At 37.8% G+C, this 23,509-nt stretch overlaps 1 protein-coding gene across 4 annotated transcripts; it reads left to right on the forward strand.

Annotated features, from left to right (window-relative positions):
* Positions 1–1,970: 1,970 nt before the first annotated feature.
* On the forward strand, positions 1,971–18,079 carry LOC131538125 (PE-PGRS family protein PE_PGRS16-like). Of its 4 annotated transcripts, none has more exons than XM_058771989.1 (3): positions 1,971–2,841; positions 9,174–9,326; positions 17,960–18,079. In XM_058771989.1, exon 1 carries the CDS (start codon positions 2,089–2,091, stop codon positions 2,788–2,790), a length of 702 nt encoding a protein of 233 aa, XP_058627972.1. In that variant the 5' UTR covers positions 1,971–2,088; the 3' UTR covers positions 2,791–2,841; positions 9,174–9,326; positions 17,960–18,079. The 4 variants fall into 4 exon arrangements, with proteins under 4 accessions (XP_058627972.1, XP_058627971.1, XP_058627970.1 ...); XM_058771988.1 differs by lacking the exon at positions 17,960–18,079 and adding an exon at positions 17,087–17,109; XM_058771987.1 differs by lacking the exon at positions 17,960–18,079 and adding an exon at positions 9,693–10,259.
* The last annotated feature ends 5,430 nt before the right edge of the window (positions 18,080–23,509 follow it).

Raw genomic sequence — 23,509 nt, forward strand, 5'->3', positions numbered from 1 at the left:
TTTTTTTTAAGGTTACTTTCTACTTGGAAACTCTGTTTTGGAAAAAGCTGAGCTGCTGTTTTGCTGCTAAAAAATGTAGTTAGCAGTGTTGCTTCAGTACTTTTAGTTAGATGCTCCCTAACACTCAGTCCTTGAGGTAAAGTGGGGTTACAGGATATTTTGTTTCATTTACACCCAAAGAAAAATTTCCAAACCAAAAGTGAAAGCCAGCAGTGTAGTTAAAATGTGATTCTGCTCTATATTCCCAGCTCTCAGCGAGACACTTGTAGCCTTTGAGGCCTCGCCGAGGTAACTCACCATCTTTGTGTGCTCAAGGGAGGCTTCCATTGATGTTTCTAAATGTCTGCCTCCAGCTGTCTTAATATAACACAAGTACACACAAACGCACACAAGACAGACACCGATAGGCCAGGCTTGATTAAACATTCTTGAGGTGTTAGCTGATAATCTGTCACTGAACTTCTAAGGAGCCGTTTAAGTTTGGCCTCCATGTGTCACGCGGCACAGCAGTGATAGGCCGTTCCTCACAAACACAATTTGTTCTGCTCTTAATGTGGCCGCAGAATCTACAGCACTGCGAAGACCTTTTAGACAGCTTTACTGCCGCACTCATTAAATCTGAGTGAAAGCGCTGCTTTCTGTACACAAACTGCACAAGATTTAATATATGATACAATGTCGTTTAAATATGGCTGTGTATGTACATTTAATGTCTGTACTTGTGTGTCCCCTAAGGAATGCTCAGAGATTGTCTTTCATAGATCAGGGAACATAATGGAGCTCTCGGATATCTTTTCAAATCTTTAGATAAAAGGTTTCTTGATAAATCTTAACATTTTTTGACAAGATACTCTACAGCAGTTTTTTTCCCACAAGGGGATTTTTGATTGATTTTTATTTTCTGCTACGAGTGAAACAATGAGTTTGATTATTTTACTCTCTTACTTCCTGAAAGTAAGCCAGAAAATACTAATCCGCATATAGTTTTATGAATAAAAATAAAAGGTGTCAATCTCAGATGAACTGTAAACGTAATACAACCCGAAATAAAGATGAATCGCTTCCCCAATTGTAAGTTGATTTGGATAAAAGCGTCTGCAAAATGACTAAATGTAAATGGAATGTTAATGAGTTACCCGTCCCTTGGAATAAAAAAAAAAAAAGTTTGTTTTTGCTACAAAAATCCTAGTATGCTCTCATTTAAACGAATTGAGAAACAACAGATAATAAACAGATCACTTTCATCATGTGAAAAAAACAGGTTTTTATATTAATAAGGGTTATGTAATAACAGTTGCTGGTCCCCATTAACTTCTATAGCATTTTATTCCAAACTATGGGAGTGAATAGAGACCGTTAACTGTTTGGTTACCAACATTCTTCAAAATATCTGTCACGGCTCGGTGTGTGGAATGAGGCAGGACGACGATGAAGATGAATAATACAATAATGGTTACACTTTACTTGAAGGGGTGTGCATAAGACTGACATGACACATGTCATGAATATGAAGGGTTTTTATGCATGTTTATGACAACTGTCATTAAGTGACATTCGCTCAGTCAGTGCAAAGATGACATTGTTTGAGATGTCTTTGTTATGGGCTAGGGTAAGGGTAGGGGTAGGGTTAGGTCAAATAATGTCATCTTTGCATTAAAAATGACATAACTGAGCGAAGGACACTTCATGACAGTTGTCATAAAAACCCCTTCAAGTAAAGTGTTACCACAATAATCTTTAACAATACCGGATGTAGTGTTGTCAAAAGTACCGACCGAGATAACAATCGGTACTGAAATTTTAAAAACATCCATTTCCCGCTAAGATTTGAGCGCTGTTGAGCGGATTCTTTAACAGCGCTGATTGGTCATTGTGTTCACACGCTCAACAGATACATCTGTGATTGGCTTTAAAGAATCCGTTCAACAGTACTCAAATCTTAGTGAGAAATGGACGTTTTTAAAATTTCAGTATAATGGTATCATGGTCGGTACTTTTGACAACACTAACCGGACGAAGACAGAATGAACAGACATGACTAAGTAGGGGTGCTAATCAGGGACAGACAGGTGAGAGGATCAAATAATAATGACACAACATGAACAGGAACATAACTGTGTGACAGTTCGCCCCACTCCCGGAAAGCGCGGCCTCGCGCGACTTAACAACAAAGGGAGAGACGGAGGGGGACTTAGGAGGAGGACAAAGGAGAGGATGTGGGGTGGTGACAGGATGGCAAAGGGCTGGCAGGAAGGAAGGCAAACAGTACAGGTGGAGGTTTGGGCGGAGGACGGACATCCAGGAGGAGGACGACAAACAGAATCCAGGGTGGAGATGATGGAGGGAGGAGGCAGGGAGGAGATAGGAGGGACTTGGAGCAGGAGGAGCCAGGCGGGACCCAGGCCACAGCCAAGAAGGCGACCCACAGTGGAGGCAACAGAGGGAGGCGCCATGGTGGAGGAAGGGCTGCCGACTCCAGGGGGCCTACCGACGGCGGTCGGAACAGGTGGTGGAGAAGCCCGAGGTGGAGACGGAGAGCCGGTGAGCCAGGGCGACAAGGAGGATCCGAGGAGCAGATGGCACCGAGGTGGAGCGACAGAGGACCGAGGTGGAGCCGGAGGGAAGGAGGAGCCTGACAGAGCCAGAGGGACGAAAGGACGAGGTGCAGCCGGAGGAGTGGAGTCCCGAGGTGGAGGATGGTTGACGACAGACCAAGGTGGAGCTGGTGGGACGAGGGAACCCGGCGGAGCTGGTGGACTGACAGGCCACGGCGGAGAGCCACAACGCTGATGGAGACTGGCAGACCCACGGCGATCCCACTGCACAGATGGTGGGCTGAGGGTGAGTCACTGTCACTCCTATAGGTGATGGCTCGTTGGTCTTGGCGGGCTTTGGCTCTCTGTCAGCGGTGGGCTCAGGCTTGTGCTCCGCGCTGCAGGGTGATGGTGGGCTGGGCTCTGGGTGGGGCTTTGTTCTGGATCGGGGGCGGACTCTCTCCAGACACCGGATGATAGCCTCCCTCCAGCTCAGTCCTGTGGTGTCTGGGAGGTCAACGGGGTGATGGAAATTTGCCCCGATCAAGAAAAGAGACTTTAATGTCTCATCATCATAGGGGCAGGTGATGGCAAGACGGCAGAAATGAAATGTAAACACAAAAAAAAAAAGCCACATCGTGGCTCTTGAATTTAGCGGCATAATCCATAAAACAAAGACTGGGAAAAACGGGAAAATAAACTGGGTAGATTCTTTTGGGTCTGGTATTCTGTCACGGCTTGAATAATGGAAGATGAATAATACATTAATCTTTAATGATTCCACAACAAGGGTAATCCGAACAGCACAGGAACACACACACACACACGCATACACGAGGTAATGCTAACAATACCAGACAGGCAAAATGAACAGACTTGACTAAGTAGGGGTGCTAATCAGGGACAGACAGGTGAGGAGGATCAACTAATAATGACACAACGAGAACAGGAACATAACCAAATATGGCACAAGAGGGAGAAACCACAACAAACAGTTCTGGGGTGTGACAATAGGCTTGTTCGACTTGAAGCGGCTTTGCGCAGAATGATCAGTGTATGACATCAAAGTACCACGAGAGCGATAAGAGAGCAGACAGATCCTTAAGCTTTCGAATCACTCTCGCGGTACTTTGATGTCATACACTGATCATTCTGCGCAGAGCCGCTTCAAGTCAAACACACCTAATATCTTCTTTTGTGCTCAACAGAACAAACAAATGAATACAAAATGAATAAATGATGACAGAATTTTCTTTTCTTTATTTGATTTTTTTTTTCAGCTAGTTCCCAAGGCAACACATCTCATTCATTTTCACAAATAAAAAATAATTTAAAATATTAATCAAAACTGTAAGAGTATCTCAAATAATATATCAAATATAATTGCTATGGAATCATATTTGAGGGTCCTTGGCATTAAAAATAAATAAATACAAATAAAAAACTTTCTCTAGAGGAGACACTCGTGAGATTTATAGATTTATAGATTTTTCCAGAAGATATCTCAGTATGCTGTGTATTTTAATGAATTGTGTATGAAAAACAACTGATCTCACTGGGTATTTTTCTGTCCTGTGGGCTCACATCTGGACGTTTCTGAATTGTGTCACATCCCTTCACACTTTATCATATCATGCATCTCATGTTAGGTAAAAGTGGCACTACTGGTTGAACACCATCTCAGTGGGCCACTCTGAATTCAATTAAGCATCTGAAAGGCTGGAGACCTCATGTGTGTCAAATGAATTTGAGGCTACTGTGCGTCAGCCTCTGTTCACTGCTTTCAGGAGTCAGTTGCCATGACAGCCAATCGCAAGCCTGCAGCTCCGCAGCGACAGGTTAGTGAAACCATGCCCTACTCAGAGATCAGCGAGACCTTTGTTTCCGCACTCAGCCACACTGTTTGCGATCGTGTTAAAAAGCCACAATTATTGCCTTTGTAATAGGGAGGTTTTGTGTGGGCAGAAAGGAGAATGACCACCTGCTTTTCACACCTCTGCAAAACTGTGGCAAATGATGCCGATACGAAAGTATAATGAAGAGATTTCAGTGTTTATTGTGACCCTGGCACCTTAACTAGCTACACCAGAATAGTTTTTTTTCTTTCTCATGAGAGATATAAATGGTCTTTGTGTCTAAATGGATTTTGATGAGCCTCATGGGTGATCACTGTCTCACTTCCCTTCAGTGCAGGACCTATAAAAGGCCACTGCCTGTGGTCATTAGACCAGTGATTCCCAACCTGGGGGTTCTTAAACCATTTTAATAGTCCCTGTATTTGCATAGATTTCATTTTGTTTTGTTTTTTGTTTTTTCCCCCTTAATTAAAAACCGATAAAACAGAAAAATTAATCTCATTATTTTCCTGATTCTTATTACGGAAATAGAAAATGTATTTTACAAAATGTTATAAAAAGTTTTATGGATTTGAATTGTGTAAACAACCAATTAAAACCTTAATTTAAAAAAAAAAAGCAAGGCTGAATTTAATTATTAAAAGTGATATTTATAATATTACAAAAGATTTCTATTTCAAATAAATACTGTTATCATGAACTTTATTTTCCTCAAAGAATCCTAAGTGTTTGTTTCCACAAAAATGCTAAACAGCGCAACTGTTTTTAACATTGATAATAATAAGAAATGTATTTTGAGCATCAAATCAGAATATTAGAAGGATTTCTGAAGAATCATTTGACACTGAAGACTGGAGTAATGATGCTGAAAATTCAGTTTTCAGATCACAGGAATGATACTTTATTGTATATTCAAAAAGAAAACAGCTATTATAAATTGTTGTAATGTTTCACAATATTACAGTTTTTACTGTATCTTTGATCAAGTAAATGCAGCCTTCTTTCTTTAAAAAACATAAAATAATCTTACCAACCCCAAACTTTTATTTGTAGTGTATCATGTAAACATATTTATATTTACTCTTATCCACCTTTTTCTTCCCGTAAGGTGTGGTTATTTGTAAATTCTATGGGTCTAGCTTCCAGTCTCATCCACGTCCAGCTATATTTAGCTGTGCAAAATAATTCGCTTTGCTGCTTGATATTTATAATATTATTTTAATTTATTGTCTTGATTATGAACACACTGCACTGTAAGCCCTTACAGGTTGATTGAACTTAAAAAATTCATGGAAACTCGTTGCCCTAAAAAAGTTAATTTTGTATTGTTGAAAAAACAGCACATTTTAAGTTTAATGTACTTAAGATTTCAAATGCATTTCATTGAAAACTTTTAGTTCATTGAACTAACAGTTTTTAATGCAGCGCAATCGAGATTTTAGGTACATTAAACTTAAAATGTGCTGTTTTTTCAACAATACAAAATTAACTTTTTTAGGGCAACGAGTTTCCATAAATTTTTTAAGTTCAATCAACCTGTAAAGGCTTACAATTATGCAGAGAAAACATATGTGAAACCTACAATCTGGATGAATGTTGTGATAGAGAGAACCCAAAACTTTAATTTAAATATAGCTATTTGCTGTAAATGATTTAATAAAAATACACCTGCATTACAAATAAGGACAAAGGGTAACAATCATTAATTTGAACTTAGAATTTATTTGAATTCACTTATCAAAATCACTTTTCCAATATTTAACAAGCACAGTGTTTGATTCTGAAAGAGAACCATAAGAAACATGCATTTACTGTACCTGTTTACATGGTAAGCTGATTTGTAACAGCCAGAATCTTGCCCTTCAACTCCTTCTTGCCTAAACCTAGCAAAACTTGCTGAATGAAAAGAAAGGTGTTGCCCATGCACTTTGGGTAGTCTAGGTGCAGTGCGTAAGTTAAACCAAAAAGAAGACACATGGCCTGGGGTATGTTGTCTAAATTGTCCATTACAACATTCCCTCCAAGATGATTCCCACCGAGGATGGGTGGAGGTGGATGGACAGGGTTGCAGAGCCACATCTTCATTTTCTAAGCTGAGGATTCCAACTGGCACATGTTGGTACGAGTCATCAGAAGCCTGGACAAGAGATTGGAGATTACTAAAATACATTTTAGCAGTGTACAGTTTTTTGCTAGATATTAATTTTATTGGACATTTTTTTGTTTAGTTGTATGCAAGCATAATTTTTTGTTAATTATGTACACAAGTGCATCCAGGAGTTCAGTTATATTTAAACATTAAGTATGTTTTTCTTTTGTATACAAGTCTTTGCATATGATATGAATTACTGATTAAAATAAAACGTTATGAGATTAACCTTGATTGTATTTTAGTGTTTCAAAGGTGTCATGACATAAATGTTGAATGAAATGAGTGAGGAAGTTCATTTTAAATCATTCAGGAGAAATTTAAATTTATGTAAAATATAACATTGTTTTTGGTGTTTTTTTTAATTGTTCTTACTAACATAAATGCACAGTAAGGTTTACATATTTCCAGCTGAAAATATTATAATAAATCTATGACAGTAAAAATGCATTAATAATACTTACAAAGCATGCTTTGAAGAACTCAGTTGGGTCATCACCAAGAAGTACTGGAAGCCCTCTCAAGGCAACAGATCGCATGTCAACGAGATCAGAGGTCTGGTGGTTGCAGAGAAAACATTGTATCATTTGTCAACATGAAAGGAAGGCAATTTCTATTATTCATACTTTTGACTGTTACTTAACAATCTTAAAGGGTTAGTTTACCCCAAAATTAAAATTCTGTCATTAATTACTCACCCTCATTTTGTTCCACACCTGTAAGACCTTTGTTCATCAATTGCACTGTCATCAGTTTCATTCTCATTACTCTCTATTCTTACTATTAACTCTGGTTTAAACATTCTCTCATTTTGATCTTGGTGATGCTTACTTTTGTGTGCACTGAACGTGGAATATACACTGCTTTCAAAGCTACAGCCTTGAAATGGACATTGAACTTTTTGGTGGTCTCTGAGATGTCTACGCCGAAGGTGGGCAAAATATTCAGTAATCTGACAGGGTTCAAGAAAATCACAAAGTTGACAGCGAAACTTAGCTTCAAATTTTCCCTCCAATTGTTGTTTTTCAGTTGCTGTATGAAAACGGGATAAGTGTATTTTAAGGCTATTGAAAGACTTAAAACTACATAAACATTCTTGATATAGGCATGGAAAAGGCTGGCTTCTTGCATAGCTCCCATGTTTAAGTCTGTAATGCTTTAACAAGTATCCCCTTTTGTCACAAGCAAATATGCAAAACTTACATTTCCAGATCATCTTGATTAGCCTTTGTTTGAACTTGAATCTGCAGAGTAACAAAAAAACATTAGATTGCTTTTTACATGATAACAAGAAAAAAATATCTTGATCTGATATCTACAAAATGTATATCAAAAATAAAGTACTATCTAGCTATTCATTTATGTATTTAGCATGTCATGATACAATAGACTCGCATTAACTGAAATGTAGCTAACACCACGCTGATGAGCACGAGGTTACATTTCTTTAAGACAACTACATAGGCTAGTATTTCTTGCGGGCAGTCGAATTTCAATTTAAGCTATTTTGTTTAATACTTCACTCACAAAGAAATATAAAAACTTCTAAAAGGTTAATGATAAAGTTGCGCTGTATTTAAGCCATGCTGAACATTTATAATATGGCAAACCGCCAAGATGCAAAAACACCATTGAAAAAATATATCATTTTACACAACAGACGACGTTTTTGTTCATTTGTTTAATGAGAATTATTGATCAAAAAAGGTTAAGCATTAGATTTTAAATGTGACGACCCCAAAGAGCATGTCGTAACATAGAACTAACCTTTATATAAAAGTGTCGGTTGCGATTGATCGATACAATACGATGGTGAACGTTAACATGTAAACACAGCCTAAACTTACATTTAGTTTCACTGTCTAAATGTTATATATTTCATTTATCGATGTTTTATATTGTATTCGCTGTTTCAGACCAAAATATAAAGTCCTAACTTACTCACCAGCAAACGTTGATGAAAATGCGCGCTGCATCCATGTCTGAGTCTGACGTCAGTTCAAAGAGCCAATCAACATCTTCCTTGCATTGCGTTGCATTGACAACAGACTAAAACAAGCTAAGTTAAGTACATTAAATTTAAACACTTCAATAGAATAAAAAGTATCATGCAAATCGTACAATAAACTAAAAACATGGAGTAATTGTGCAAACATTTTGGAGTTTATGTTTATTGTACCTAAGTGGTTTGAATTAAAACAATTTCAGGGATAAGAGTGTGGTTTGTAGTGCAAACAGTTTTACCATTTTCTGCATGTTGTTATTCTTCTCGTTATTTCCCTATAGTGGCTAATGAACCGGAAGTCTTGCCCTGATTTAGACCACATACTTATGTAGGAACAATTTTGATGGCAGAATTAAATGCATAAAGCAGACTCAAGACTCACCAAACTGGGAAACACTGAAAATTTGCTGGGAAATTAAAATTTGCTGTCCTCAGAAAACTTTTAGCAAAAGTGCCAAGCTGGTCCTCACATAAACCCAAATTACTGTGTGAGACTTGCATAACTTGTGCATTGATTGTTTGTGATGTCCTATGCCATTTGTGTAATCAATAGCGTTGTTTACATGGATTAACAAACAAAGAACATATTGTGTGTCTAATTATGTGTGCTCTTTCTAAATTGTCCCCAGCTTTCCTGGGTTTCCAGTGTGTCAGCTCATATTGTAGTGGATTCGAAGTGGTCCAGACCCTCCGCTGAGCTCCTTCAGTGAAGACAGCATTTGGACAACAGTCATGGCCAATGGAGGTGATGGAGCCGGGATCACAACTTTCTCTATTAAATGGTAATTTCGAAACAATAGGGAGGCATCACTCTTTAACATGGTCCAGATGATAGCAGCATGTCCCCTGCTGGGCTGTTCTGTCCTTCTGCTGGATATAATTCAATGATCTGATCAGTACAATAACAATGATGTGCTCTATTATTGCTGCTGCCTTTGCCAGTCTGCGGGGGCCAGTTTGAGAGACCCCCTCTACTCTCGCTTTCATTCACACTCACCCTTTTTGCCTTTCCTCCATAACAAAAGCATTAACATCTGTTAAACAGGTTGAGCGGGTGAGGATGGAGAGATGGGATGTTAGAGCTATGTATGATGCCTGTATATTTTTCAACTCTTGAAATGCACCTCTTCTGCTTTTCTGTCATACAGGACCAGCAACTGAAAACACTATAGATGTACCTGGAAATTTACAGTAAAAAAAGTAATGCAAAGTTATGGTTGCCAGAACTTTACTGTACAATTTACAGTAAAAACTGTATTTTATATGTAATATATGTTATATAGCAACCTATTCAAATGCTAATATATGTATTGTACCTTTGTAATACAATGACAACCACCAAAAACAGGTGGTAATGAGAAAGACATGTAATGAATCAAAGCGTATCAGCTCTTCCACAAGCTGAGGACATAAATACTAATATATAAAAGGTGCACAGTGTCATTCACACAAACACTAAACAGCATCATGGTAACACACAACACAAAAAAGTAAAGTAATGCAATAAACATTTAACAACATTAGATGTATCATAAAACCCTAATGCAGCCTACGTAACTGATAAGAAATAACTAAGAAGAAACCGTTACAAAATATCAAATGTGAAGTGTCACTCTAAATCAAGGTTCCTCAATAAGTTTTCACTAAGGGCCAAATTTTGTCAACAATACCAAGCCAAGGCCCACTGACCGCAATGTTACGACCAAAATGTTTGCTCCTATTATTATTGTTGCTGCTGCTGTTTTTGTTTTTATTGTTGTTTTTTGTTAAAAGTGCACAAAATAAAATTTGTAACTTTTTTCCCAGTAGTCTGTTTTATTCAAACAATTATGAAAATTTTTTGATACAGAAAACTAAAGAACTTTGCCTGTCCCGATAAAAGTTCTCTTTTCCATGTAGTTTTTGTCCAAACCACCCATGACAGCGACACGCGACAAGTGAAAGGGAACTCTACTGTCGAAACTGTTCTTATTTTCCACGATGTCGCGGCTGGAACAACATATAAAATATGACAGTGATAATCTCAGTTAACGATCGCTTTATTCAATGTTAAAAGTGTCTAATGTGAGTTTGAATATTATTTTGCATGACCTTTATAGCCATAATGAAAGCAACAATAGATATTTTACCTCAGATCCTGAAAATAAATTCAACAAACTTGTGGTAAGTTAAAATTGTGAACTCTGTGTGAACCAGCACGTGCATTCCATAACAAAGATGGTATAAGTCACTCACTTACTCAAAATTGTTAAGTCCACTCATCTTTGAATGGTCTATTTTCCGTGTCCACTTTTCTTTTCTTCACATTCGCTATGTTTTTGCTGTCACATCATGTCTACATTGGACGTGACAAAGCGACCGTTGCAACTCATTTGAACTTTGTGTCAGTACGGCATAAATAAAATGAGGCATCAGTGTATTGTCGGGGATTTGTTGTGTCTTGTCGTGAACAGAGAGAATTCTTTAAAAAACATTAAATATATATAGGAATGTGCAGGTGATGTTGGAAGTGTCATAGGTCAAAGTTCAATCCATTGAACTGCACAATTACTGGATTACCCAATTACCATTGGGCCCTTGACCTCTAGTTGCTTCAGGTAACTGATCCTGTTTGTAAATGAACTAAACATTGTTTAGAAATTGGATAAGAAATCATCTGCCAACCGACTAATAACCAAAGTAAGCACAAAGTTAGGAGGCTTGTGATGTTTGTATTGTTTGAGTCTATTTGTGTCTTTCCCCTTGCTACTTTACCTTTTGTCTTCCTTTGTGTCTCTGAGGACACTTTGTTTCACCCAGGCACCGCTGTCTATAATGGAAAGCTGTTTTTGTCTTTAACTCGACACACCTCCTAAACTGAAAATAACCAGCCGAGACACATTCTCACTAAAAAAACAGCATCAGGTCTTACTAGGACAATGACTTGATACCTCGGCCCTGAACGGTGGCTTAGATTGTAGGAGCGTCTGTGGCAGGAGCTGCCTAGCTGCTTTGAACTCTTCTGCTGAACACGGTGTGTAGTCATGGACTAGCTGGAGGAAATCTGTACAGATAACAATATTAATCTGCTCAGACAGCTGGGCTGGGGGATATCTAGTGGCATTAGACTAAGGACACGGGGACCTTGGTAGACCTAAATATACATCAGGGCTGGAATGAATTTTATCTTAGTTGAGCTCACAGGATCTCTGCCACATAGCTTGTACTCTAATGGTTGTAGTGACAGTCAAATGAGTTCATAAGCTGTGCTGAGGGCACGAACACCTGACCCTGTCACAAAATACGATAAGCAGAGGTGTAAATCTGTGTCATTTGATATCACATGCAAGCATTTACCTATAGTCATGGGACACTGTTCCAACAACATTCACTTCTTATAATAGCAATAATTAGGGGCTTATGGGTGATCTAAAAAAGGTTGCTTAGTTTAACACTTGTTTTGTTTAAAAACTGAACTTTCCAGAAACATCAAGTCATGCTAGCATTTTGTAAAGTTATAGGAAATGAGGCCTGAAATATGTTCGCAACAGCCATCAATAAATTTTTTTTTACATTTTTGTCAAAAAACTTTTGTTATAGACACTACACAGGCAATTGATTTTTTTGTCAGAGGTTTAGCACACAAACAGCTCCAGGCATTTCTTAGATCATTAATATTAATTATGTTATTTGACCTTCATCCCAACTCAAGGCTTTTCAGATTGCAAGAGGGGTTGGTGGAAAATCTGAGAGAGAGAGAAAATATTTTTTATATATATAAAATATACATTACCGGTTGAAAGTTTGGGGTCAGTAAGATTTTTTAAAAATGTTTTTAAAAAAGGTATCTTATGCTCACCAAGGCTGCATTTATTTGATCAAAAATACAGTAAAATGTTATTACAATTTAAAATAACTTTAAAATGTAATTTATTCCTTTGAAGCCAAAGCTGAATTTTCAGCATAATTACTTCAGTTTTCAGTGTCACGCGATCCTTCAGAAATCATTCTGATATGCTGATTTGGTGCTGAGGAAACATTTCTTATTATTATCATTTTTGAAACTGTGTGATAATTTTTTCAGGATTTTTTGACGAATATAACATTTTTGATGAAATAGAACACCAGAACATCATTTATTTAAAATATTTTGTTTTCCAGCAATGTAAAAGTCTTAACTGTCACATTTTATCAAACTGTTGCAAGCTTGCTGAATAAAAGTATTAATTTCTTTAAAATAAATAAATAAATGTGTTTATTGCAATAATGTGTTAACATTATATATATAAAATTATAGATTTTTCTAAACTCTAAAGCTTATATATATAGCTGCCCTATATTTAGACAGGGGTCATCATACAGTGTGAGGGGTTCATCATATATGAGGGTCCTTTGCATATAAAAAAAGCCCAGCCCTAACTGCTTTTTTTTTAAAGGAGGATGTCATTTAATCCTATAAATGACATTTAAACTTGTGACCAGAGCCTGATTTGTGCCTCTGAAACACAAAATCCAGAGAGCTTGTGGTTTGATGATGAGTTGAAAGCATTTCCACCCGATATAAAATGCTGACCGCTGATGGATGTTCTACCTACATAATCAATTAGGCCTGCATGACGGTCTCCACCACAGCACACTTATGAACCCTTTTCCTTATTTTACACCAATTTTCCTATCTGATAAGCCATAATATATAGCACAGCACACACTGACACAACTCATAAATTGTATCTATGCGATCACAAATTATAAATTGACTTTCAGCCTTTTTTGATAACGCATTTTCCGGTGGAGTAATCAAACTCGCATTACTTGTAAAGGTTCTGACAGTGTGCACTCTCTCTACTCTATTAGGCCTGAGGACATGCCTTGTCTTATTGTGTTCTTATGCATGCTGTTGGGCCTATTGAAGTTGTTGGGATTCTAGGAGCAGCCTGTCGTTGAACAGTATCTCAGTGCTGAAGCGGATTGGACAGAGCAGCTGCCCCGGGCTGAAATGAGCGTTGCCGTGAGCGACCTCTCACTGGGCTTCCTCTGCTCTAAGATTGCTCTTTAAAGAGCTTTATTCACCTCTCTTACTGTGACATAGCTTTGGACACACTGCATAATAAGCATATTAAACAGTTCTACATGGGGCAGAAAATATGTGGCCTTTGCAAATAAGCACAAACAGTGTCAATGAAAAATGCACTGCAACAGACAAGATGGACCCACTGCGCGGATCCCACAGGGCTATTCTGAATCACCCAAGCAGATGCGGAGGAGCCGCTTAACCCAGCTAAGTGCTTGAATATTTCTATATCTAAAGAAAGATGCTTAATATAGTTTTACATCATTGCAGAGGCTGGTATTTCTATTGTTGTTCCAAAACCTAGCGAGATGCCTACTGCCTTCATAGTCTGCTACATTCTAAGCTAACCAGCCAACAAAAATATGTTCTAAGAGTATTTTGCTTACATTCACATTGAGTTATGAAAATTAATGTTATTTCTTTGAGAGAACCTTTCCAGAATGTTCTGATAACATTGCCTGTTAGCTGGGATCCTAACCATCATAACCAACACTCTACATACACTAAAATATCAAATGTGAGCGCCACACAAATAGCAATCATTTTCAGATATGCAAGCGTATGACTAAGCTAATGGCACAATACTCTAATAAGCATACAAACCATATCTACCTTTTTCTTTAACGCGGAAGTAAGCCTATGGGTGAGACTTCTGGTTCATTAGCCATTATAGATATATAATGAGAAGAATAACAACGTGCAATAAACGGTAAAACTGTTTGCATACATTAAAATAATATCGTAAGACACAAATTTTCAATATCAAGCAGCAGAGATGAGATGAGGATGAGACGGAAGCTAGACCCATAGAATTTACAAATGGCCCCGCCCATTTGTACAGCAAGAAAAAGGTGGATAAAATAAGTGTGAAATAGCAACTTTTTAATTACTCTATACTGCAGTTTCCAAATTAAATTAACACTATTGGCAGTTAAACACCAACAACTTTTATTCCTTTTCACTACAGTTGGGGTACTTGTACTCAAACTTTTTTCATGAATACACTTCATGTGTAACAAAAAATCTAGCAACATAAAATTAAAGTGACAAGACATTAACATATACATTTAACAGATACTTTGTAAACCAATACATTTTAATGTTTGCATCACATAACCAACTACATATGTATGTCTTTTCTAACATACACTCTTGAAAATAAAGGTTTCAAAAGGGGGCTTTCACAACGATGCCATAGAATCAGTTTCACAACGATGCCTGTGATCAGTTCTTAAAAGAACCATTTTTTTCTTAGTGTGATGAACATTTTAATAATCTAAAGAACCTTTTTCCATTTTAAAGAACCTTTCGTGGAATGAAACGGTTCCATGGATGGTAAAGGTTCTTTGTTGAATCATTGATGCCAATAAAGTACCTTTATTTTTATGTGTGTAGTAAACTTGCCCAGTCGCTCACCTGGTACAGCGTTGCACTTGAAAAGCGGAGTGCTCAGTTCAAGTTTAGTGAAACACAAGTCACAATTTATCTATATCATATAATGCATTGTAATGCATAAAATACAAATGCCAATTTCTGTCATGAAACTCCAGATGGCACAGGCTGATGGGTCGTGGACGCAAACTGATGATATTCACAGCGTTAAATTACTTGGCACAAGCTGATCTGTTCATGTTGCATACGCAGCCAATGAGCTTGCTGCTACACATTTAAACAGTTGGTTAGCATCCACTAGAGCAGTTCGCAACGTGCTTTCTGTGTTCCTCTGAAACCCTCCACCTTCCCCATCTCCACCTGTATAGATCTGCTACAGGTTATTATATATGCTATTTGTTCAGCAGCAGTATGTATTAAAACTCTCAGCACCAGATTGGCATATGTATTGGCAATAACACGTTCCTGTACATGCTCTGCAGCAGCAGCAATAATTGGCAATAACCAACAGCAGCAGCAATTCAGCAGTGTGGCAGATCTATTCTGCCAAGACCAAATAAATTAACATTGTCATACTGTATCTATTACCCTGCTAAAATCTTCCAAGAGTTGTCATGATAGAAATACATTTTATCTGGCATGTGCTTTTGCTCACACTCAGTTATGTTTATTGTATGGTTTAGTGTAGGTGTTACATTGTTTTCAAACACGATTAACCTATTAGCGGCACTCACCAGATGTTTCATTTCTGAACGCAATTTTTAGAGCCACTTACCAGACATTTCACCTTGAAAGTGTCGCTAAATCTGCAAAAAGCTGCACGATGAGCCTGGGTTGTCTATAGAGTATGGTCAATAAAAATATTGAATGAAATCCAAGTTTGTGTATTATAAATATTTCTTTTGTTTGTCTTTTTGGAATATTTTTTAACTGAGATGAAAGCTCATTGCAGTGCATTGATATGTTTTGCTGTCTAAGGGGCCTGAAGGTGTCATAATTAAGTTGCCTTTGATATAAAATAGTCATGAGAATGCCTTTCTATGCTGACTCTGTTGACATCTCACTAGTTTTTGGAACAGAACTAGAACAGAATTCTATACAGAAATTCAGAACAGAATCTATACAGGCTTTGAAGAGGAGTCCAAGAGAGCCTCACAGGGGGTCAGACACGTAGAGAAGGTGAAGATCATGCACATACCTGTCACAGTATGGTTACACAAAGGTGAAGGAGGAATCTTATAGGCTGCAACACTTGCTTCCTCCGATCCAGCTCTCAAACTGCCTGGGGCTTCCTCCGCTGTTTCTCTTTTCAGCTGAAAGAGAGAGAAAGACTGAGAGAGAGACATCCACTTTTACATTATTCAGACTAACCACATAATGGAACAGGCAATTCCCCAAACTCTCCTCTGATGTGTCAGATTTAAAGTGAAATAAAAGATTTAGCATTCTTTGTCTTCTCGTACTTTGAACTGCAGGAGATCTGTGATTCAGCTCTGAGTCGTCTCCTTGGCACTGAATAATCTCAGTTGAATAATTCTTGGTTGTTAACCTACTTGGTAACTAATAGAGTTTTCAGTACAAAAGGCAAATGTTACTGTATTTAATACTGGATTTCATAGCTAACATGAGATACTCATTTCACCCCCAAAAAATTAAGAAATAAGGAATTATATTTTCCTAGGATTATATATTTGTATTGTGATTAAATATTGCCTATCCTAGTTATTATTAACTACACATTATACTCATAAGATGTTTTTGTAACACTTTAGTAGGGATCAATCTCACTATTAACTAGTTGTTTATTAGAATGCCTATTATTAACATATTGGCTGTTTATTAGTACTTATTCTTAATCCCTAATCCTACCCAATACCTAAATTTAACAGCTACCTTACTATCTATTAATAAACAGCAAATTAGGAGTTTATTGAGGCAAATAGTTGTAGTTAATGGTTTGTTAATGGTGAGTATTGAACCTTAAAATAAAGTGTAACCGATGTATTTTTTCCTTTACCATAATGAGAATTGAGTGCAAATGTACTTACATTTGATAAAAAATAATGTAAATACAAAATAATTTCTTTCTTTTTATTTTAGAGCTGATCTACGAGCATGATGCCATCTTTCTGCCAGGTTGTGTGAGATTCACTCTTTCATAGAAGATACTGAGGGCGACCCACAACAACAACTATCCTTTTTTCCCTCCTGTGAACTGCAAATGCTCCCAGAGTGACAAAAGCAAGCCATTGGAGACATTGATCTCCTTCCACAATCACCTCTGTCGAGCATGTCCTGTAAATCTGGCCGCCTAAATCCAGCGCATGCCGCAATTGACTAGTCTTGAAATGGACCCAACACAAAGTCTCAACTGGCATTTACCAAGACCATCGATCTGTGTAGCCCAAATACTCTCGCTTAGATAGGAAATGTAATGACCTCTGCCTGGGGAGAATTAGACGGCCGAGTGCAGTGAAGAGCAACAGAGCTGTGATGACGACGGGGGGAAAAACAAAAGCAAACTCTTATCAGTATGTGAAGCATCGTCTTCCTGTCAGAGGTGTAATCCTTCAGATGAATGTGTGCGGGGACATCCAACCGTGATTAAACTTTGTGCAACAAGCCATAACATCGCCACATAATACTCGCTCTCCGACCCACTATCTATCCCTGGCTGCTTTGCTTAACTGGCTCAATAAATTAGCTTATGTTTGAGCCTAAGAAGCCGCTCCATATGAAACATGTTCCATATGAAATCATCTCTTTCTCTCTCTCTCTCTCTCTCTCTCCCGCACAGTGTGAGGTGTGAATGCTAATCAGCGAAAGCAGCTGACGCTTGTTTAATTGGTCTAACCTGCTTTGCTGAACTGTGGCAGTCCTATGAGAGTATCTTGGCTGGTGCGCTAGGTTTTTGTCCCTATCCTATTCTCCATCCATTCTGTTCCATGCTACTATTTTTATTGCTCTAACAAGGTTCCGGGCAAGGCGTGCAGGAGGGCTGCAGGTGCATCGTGGGAAATGGATGGCCTCGTCACGACTGGAGCCCCCAGTGGAGCGTGAGAGGTGTTGCCCCAAGGAGCAGTGGCAGCTGTGGAAGGTCAAAGAAGCGTGAGGAGACACAGGTGGCTCACAATGGAAAGAGACTGAGTGACACATCTGACAGACCTGACCTTCACTGCCGTGAACTCAGTATGCAGCTTCCAGTTTTTCTCAATCGCTTTGGCTCAATTCTCGAATGAGAAGTTTTTCTCAAAACATTTAGTTCTGTGAACAGTTTCTTGCTCACAACAGATTTCAATTTCTTACTCACTTAGTTTTTTTTTTTTTACAGTCTTCAGGACCCATTTCTAAACTATTCACACAACACAACAGCCGTTTATGTGGGCTAAACTGTCAAAAAATATATATTCAGTGACTACATATGAAGAGTTCAGATGCAAAAGCCTCTAAATGCCATCTGAAATTTTCTTCTAAAATATTTATGTTCAGTTATTTCACTTTAATTGCATAGAAAAGGACCTATATATTGCCATTAGAGTAAAATTACTGAACCTAAATATAGGAGCCTGATAAAAATGCTCATTTTAGAAGAAATTTTCAGATGGCATTTAGAGGTTTTTGCATCTGAACTCTTCATATTATGTCAAATTACATTAATTGTTTTAACACTCAGAAACAACCACAACCAAAATTCTATGGACCTACTGGCCAATTTGCATGTTTACATTTTCAAAACTGTTAAACTAAAGGTTTTTAAGGATAAACAACTGTTTTTTAAACCATTTTTCGATACTCTTCACAGTGTAACAAAAACAGTCTGTGGGCTAAACTGTGGAACATTTTCCTGACTAACATTAACCAAAACTTTATGTGCCTACAAGTCGATTTGCACATTTACATATGTTATTTTTTTATTTTTTTCAAAACTGTTAACCTACAAAGTTCAAAACATAACAGAATACAACAATGCAATAATATCAAAACAGTTAGATGCAGCTGAACACCTACACAGGTGTTAGCATTTTAATTAACGTTTACATTTATGTTTATTCTTTTAGTAGACTCTTTTATTCAAAGCAACATTCGAAGGAGGAATACAACAAGCAATTTATCATAAGGTGGTCATCAAACATTGTTCAGAGTAGTACAAACTAGGAGAAGGTATATAAGAATAATGAAAGTGTAGAAAACAAGAAGTGTTTTTATAACACCAAACCCAAGTAAGATTTTTAATTCTTACTTTTAATAGACAACTTGTAATTTTGTTCTGCAATGCAAACATGGAACATGTTACATATACAGTGCAACAGTACAACATCATTGTTTTATAAGTGACAAAGTGTGTTTGTTGGGTGACAGTCTTTGCTAGTATTATGGAAGAATGATTTGATTTGAGACATGTACAGTATAAAGAGTTTTGGTAGTTTTATTGCATTTTGGATCTGAGAGTTGCTACTGTGCCAAGCTGAAAAATGAGAACTGTGTGAAGAGTTTTGAAAAACTGACCCAAGTATTAAGAAATATGTCCTAGCGATTGTTTACAAAAATGCATGTTTTTACACATCTACACTCTAAAAATTGCTGTTAAATACAGCCCAGTGCTGGGTAAAATATGGACAAACCCAGCGATTGTTTGGGTTGGGTTACTTCCCAGAAGGTTGGGTTAAACATTTAACCCAATTGTTGAACCCAGCATGTGTTCTGTCCAATATTTACCCAGCACTGGGTTGTATTTAACCAGCATTTTTTAGAACGTTCAAAAAAGTACAATTGTCTACAATTTGCACAAAAACTAATGCACATGACTTATTGATCAAAACTTTCTTTCATCATGTGAGCCATCACATGCAAAATGATCCATTCATTTATAAAAATCTGTCAGACGTACATGTATATCCCATAACATCTATGACATTGAATGTTTATGTTATCATGCTTTATTGGCAAATTACGTGCCATAGTTATTAAACAGGAATTATAATTTTTCCAATCAACTGACTCTTCCCAGTAAATTTTGCCTACTGTTAAAATCTGTATCTGAAAACACAGTAGCATTCTTGTATAGTAGTAAGCAGTCAGTTTAATTTATATACATACCAAACATTTCCAGGACTGACTGCTATGGTGAAAAAACATTGAAACATTTGACCTGTATGATTGACATGATGAAAAAAAAACCTTTCATTTTGGTGCCATTTGCATGCAATAGAGTTGACTACTGTAATACAAAAGCATCTCTTCCAGGAGCTGAAAACATCACCGCCTCATAACCCACAATGTCAGAACGAATGCAAACAAAAACAGAAGGAACTCAGGCCTCACCGTCACAGGAAACGTGAGCAAGAGAGGAAACAATTTGTCAGGGAAAATTAACAATGATAAATTATTCAGCAAATCAATGAATCGGGATAAAAAAAGATCCCTGTCTATAAGCACAGGATCCGTATCAGCAGCCTGGATACTGACAGATGCGAGTGCTGTGACAGATGAGAGCCCAGCGGTGTCTGAGGTCAAGGTCAGTGGTGGGGCCGTGATGGGAAGCACTCTGTGACTTCAATCTCCCACTTTCAATGAGCTATACCATAAATCAAAGCCTGCATGAGAGGAAGGTGCAAAAACAGGCAGACCGAGCTGCGATGGGCCTTTTTCCATTTACTCTTAATTTCTGCGTAATACGGCAATTTAACTAGTAAATGTCATGCTTGGGAATGCTTGAGGGTTTCATGGTTGACTGTGATGAGTGTGTCACTGTTTCTTTCCCCTGGGACTGTGCTAGGGGTCAGAGGTTCAACCTGATGATGTGTCACTCGCCTCAGCTCGTCCTGATGTGGCTCAGCGGTGGGTCTGATGTATGGAATTAAAATCGTGAATGAGTCAGCCGAGGCTAAACCATAGTGGGAGGATTCAAAGATGTCATACTTGAAATGGCGCAGAGATAGAACAAGAAACAAACCCCAATCGTGCTCGCTTGGAGATATCTGTTATCTAGCCGTACTTGAATCTTAGATCTTTTGCTCTTTATGTTTTTTATTCTGATGATGGTGGTGAAAATTAAATGTGATTGATTTAGTATGCAAAACTATTGATGTCCTTTTCAGAGAGGATTCACTGATCCATGGATTCATTCACAGCGGCGCTCTTATCGGCGTGACCAATTCAAATGCTCTCCACGGTCTTAAGAGAGTGAATGAAGTGGAGGTCTGAGGATGTGTGCTAACTGTGTATACTGCAGACCCTCAGAGCTCAGAGAATTTGCTAACCGCTGGTGAAACTGAAACAGATGTGCTTTACAACCCAGCAGGCCCAGATGATCAGCCTGTCAATATACAAGGAGGACAATCAACAGAAAGGCGGACAAAAAAAGAGACAGCGTTTCTTTAAAAATGATTTTTAGATCAAGCAAATAATGCACAAATAGTCAAGGATTTACCTAATTTTTATAGTTATTTTGTGCGTTTACTTTCCGGAACAGAAATACAACATCTAATTGCTATACTCAGAAGTCAAACAAAAATGCATAGCAGATTATTTGAATTAATGCATTTTTTGAGTTAAAATATGCCCACAGAGAGTAATATCCAGTCCCTACTGCCCTCTTCCCAGAATACACTAGGATATGAATATTTAAAATGGTGTATTGTTTGGCTGTTTGCTAGTTTTGTTTACAACGTTTTTGATCTTGGTGTCACTATAGTAACTTGTCGTCTTGTGATTTCAGAATGAGTTTGAATCTCTACTAAAAGTGATCAGGTAAATGTCATGCTTCTTGTGTTTCATGTAACAAGTCTTGAAGTCTGTGTGGGTGACATTTCAAAGTATTTCAGTTTTTTTGTCTTGATGTGTTGGATATTCTTGTGATGCTGTCAGTCGTTTAAGCCTGCAAACACTTTGCTCTGCATGATGTTTACAGCGTGTAATGAAACACTTTTTATAGCAGTTTGAAATCATGTAAATAAAGGCAATGTGAATAAATTTCCTTTTAAACTGATTCTTAAGAAATCTTTTCACAGGTATGTAATTTAAATAGATTATTGTTACATTGATGGTAGATTTTAAGTCTTGGCAAGCTGACAGTTTAGCATAAGCATCTTTTTTATTTACTTAATACAGTTGACATTGTCTTTTTGCAGATGTGAACCCTGGAGCAGAGGAGAATGGTGTTTCATGTACACAAGTTTAAGGTATTTCATGCATGTTTTTGTGACAATACATTGTTACAAAATACTTCTACTTCAAATAAGTGATGATCATCTGAGCTTTCTATATTGGAAAAGGAATCTTTAAGATTCTTCATGGTTTCCACAAATATTTTAAACAGCACAACTGTTTTTAACATTGATAGTAATAAGAAATGTTTCTTACGCATCAAATCAGCATATCAGAACGATTTCTGAAGAATCATGTGACACTGAAGACTGGAGCTTTGCATCACATGAATAAACTACATTTTAAAATATATTTAAATAGAAAGAAGAGATTTTAAATTGCGACTATATTTAAAAATATTACTGTTCAAATAAATGCAGCCTAATAGTGAGCTTAAGAAAACATGCACTGTATTTAACCTAAATAGGTTAATGTTACAGTGATGACAGACTTTAGCCATGTCAACTTGACAGATATTTAATTAGAAAGCCATGCAAACTGATTCCATCAGTTCTAAGAGCATCTAGTTAGATTGGTGTAGAGACCGTGAGAAGTTCTTGCAGAGGAGGCATATGGAGAGAATGTCTGCCCAAGGGCACATGTTCCCTGACTTCTCACTCCGGTTCCCCTTCTGCTAGATCTAATGACCCATACGTGCTTATACTGACAGCGAATGTCGACATGCGTAGCCCCTTCGTACATGCACACCTCAGCGTCTTCTGCCCGAGGGAGTTGAGGGGAATGGAGTGTTACTGTGCCCCGTGCTTTCTTTCAAATTCATCAAAGCCCTGTGATCTCCATCTCAATGAGAGAGTTGTGAATTATAGAGCAGCAGCATCGGAGTAGCTGATTCAACTTTAATGATGTCAAGAATGCTGTGAACAAACAGCAGTGCTCGCTTAGCTCTAAGCAGAATTGCATTCTCACGTATCTCTCTCTTTATTTCTCTGTCTCCTGAACTTCTAGAGGAACTGAAGAGGGACACGGAGGGTATCCCCATGGAAACCATGTCTCCCCATCGTGCGAGTCGCTATATGCGAGGTGAAAGATGGTCTCAGTCTTGATTAAAAACTGTAGGCGATGTTTCACCTGGGTCCATTGTATTGGGAAGTCATCTTGATGGCTCCCCGGGGTTATCGCTCTTTTTCTAAATCTGACAGGTTAACTCTGTCAATTAGCAGCCATTGATCGGTGAACAATAACAAAGGCTGGTTGAAAGATGATGTAGCTGTTCACCTTCTCCCTCGAGGCTGTACTCCGCTCATACAGCTGCACACACTACAGTTTGAAGCCACTTACCAAAAAGGGGAACCTCGGAGTTTTGAAACTTGCAGATGTTTACAGTATTTTGTGGTCTTACAAAGATTTATTCCTGAG

This window comes from Onychostoma macrolepis, chromosome 03 (genome assembly GCF_012432095.1).
Source record: "Onychostoma macrolepis isolate SWU-2019 chromosome 03, ASM1243209v1, whole genome shotgun sequence".
NCBI lineage: Eukaryota > Metazoa > Chordata > Actinopteri > Cypriniformes > Cyprinidae > Onychostoma > Onychostoma macrolepis.

What these genes read in the sequence shown, in the direction of transcription:
- LOC131538125 (XM_058771989.1), top strand. Translation starts at nt 2,089, where the DNA reads ATGACACAACATGAACAGGAACATAACTGTGTGACAGTTCGCCCCACT.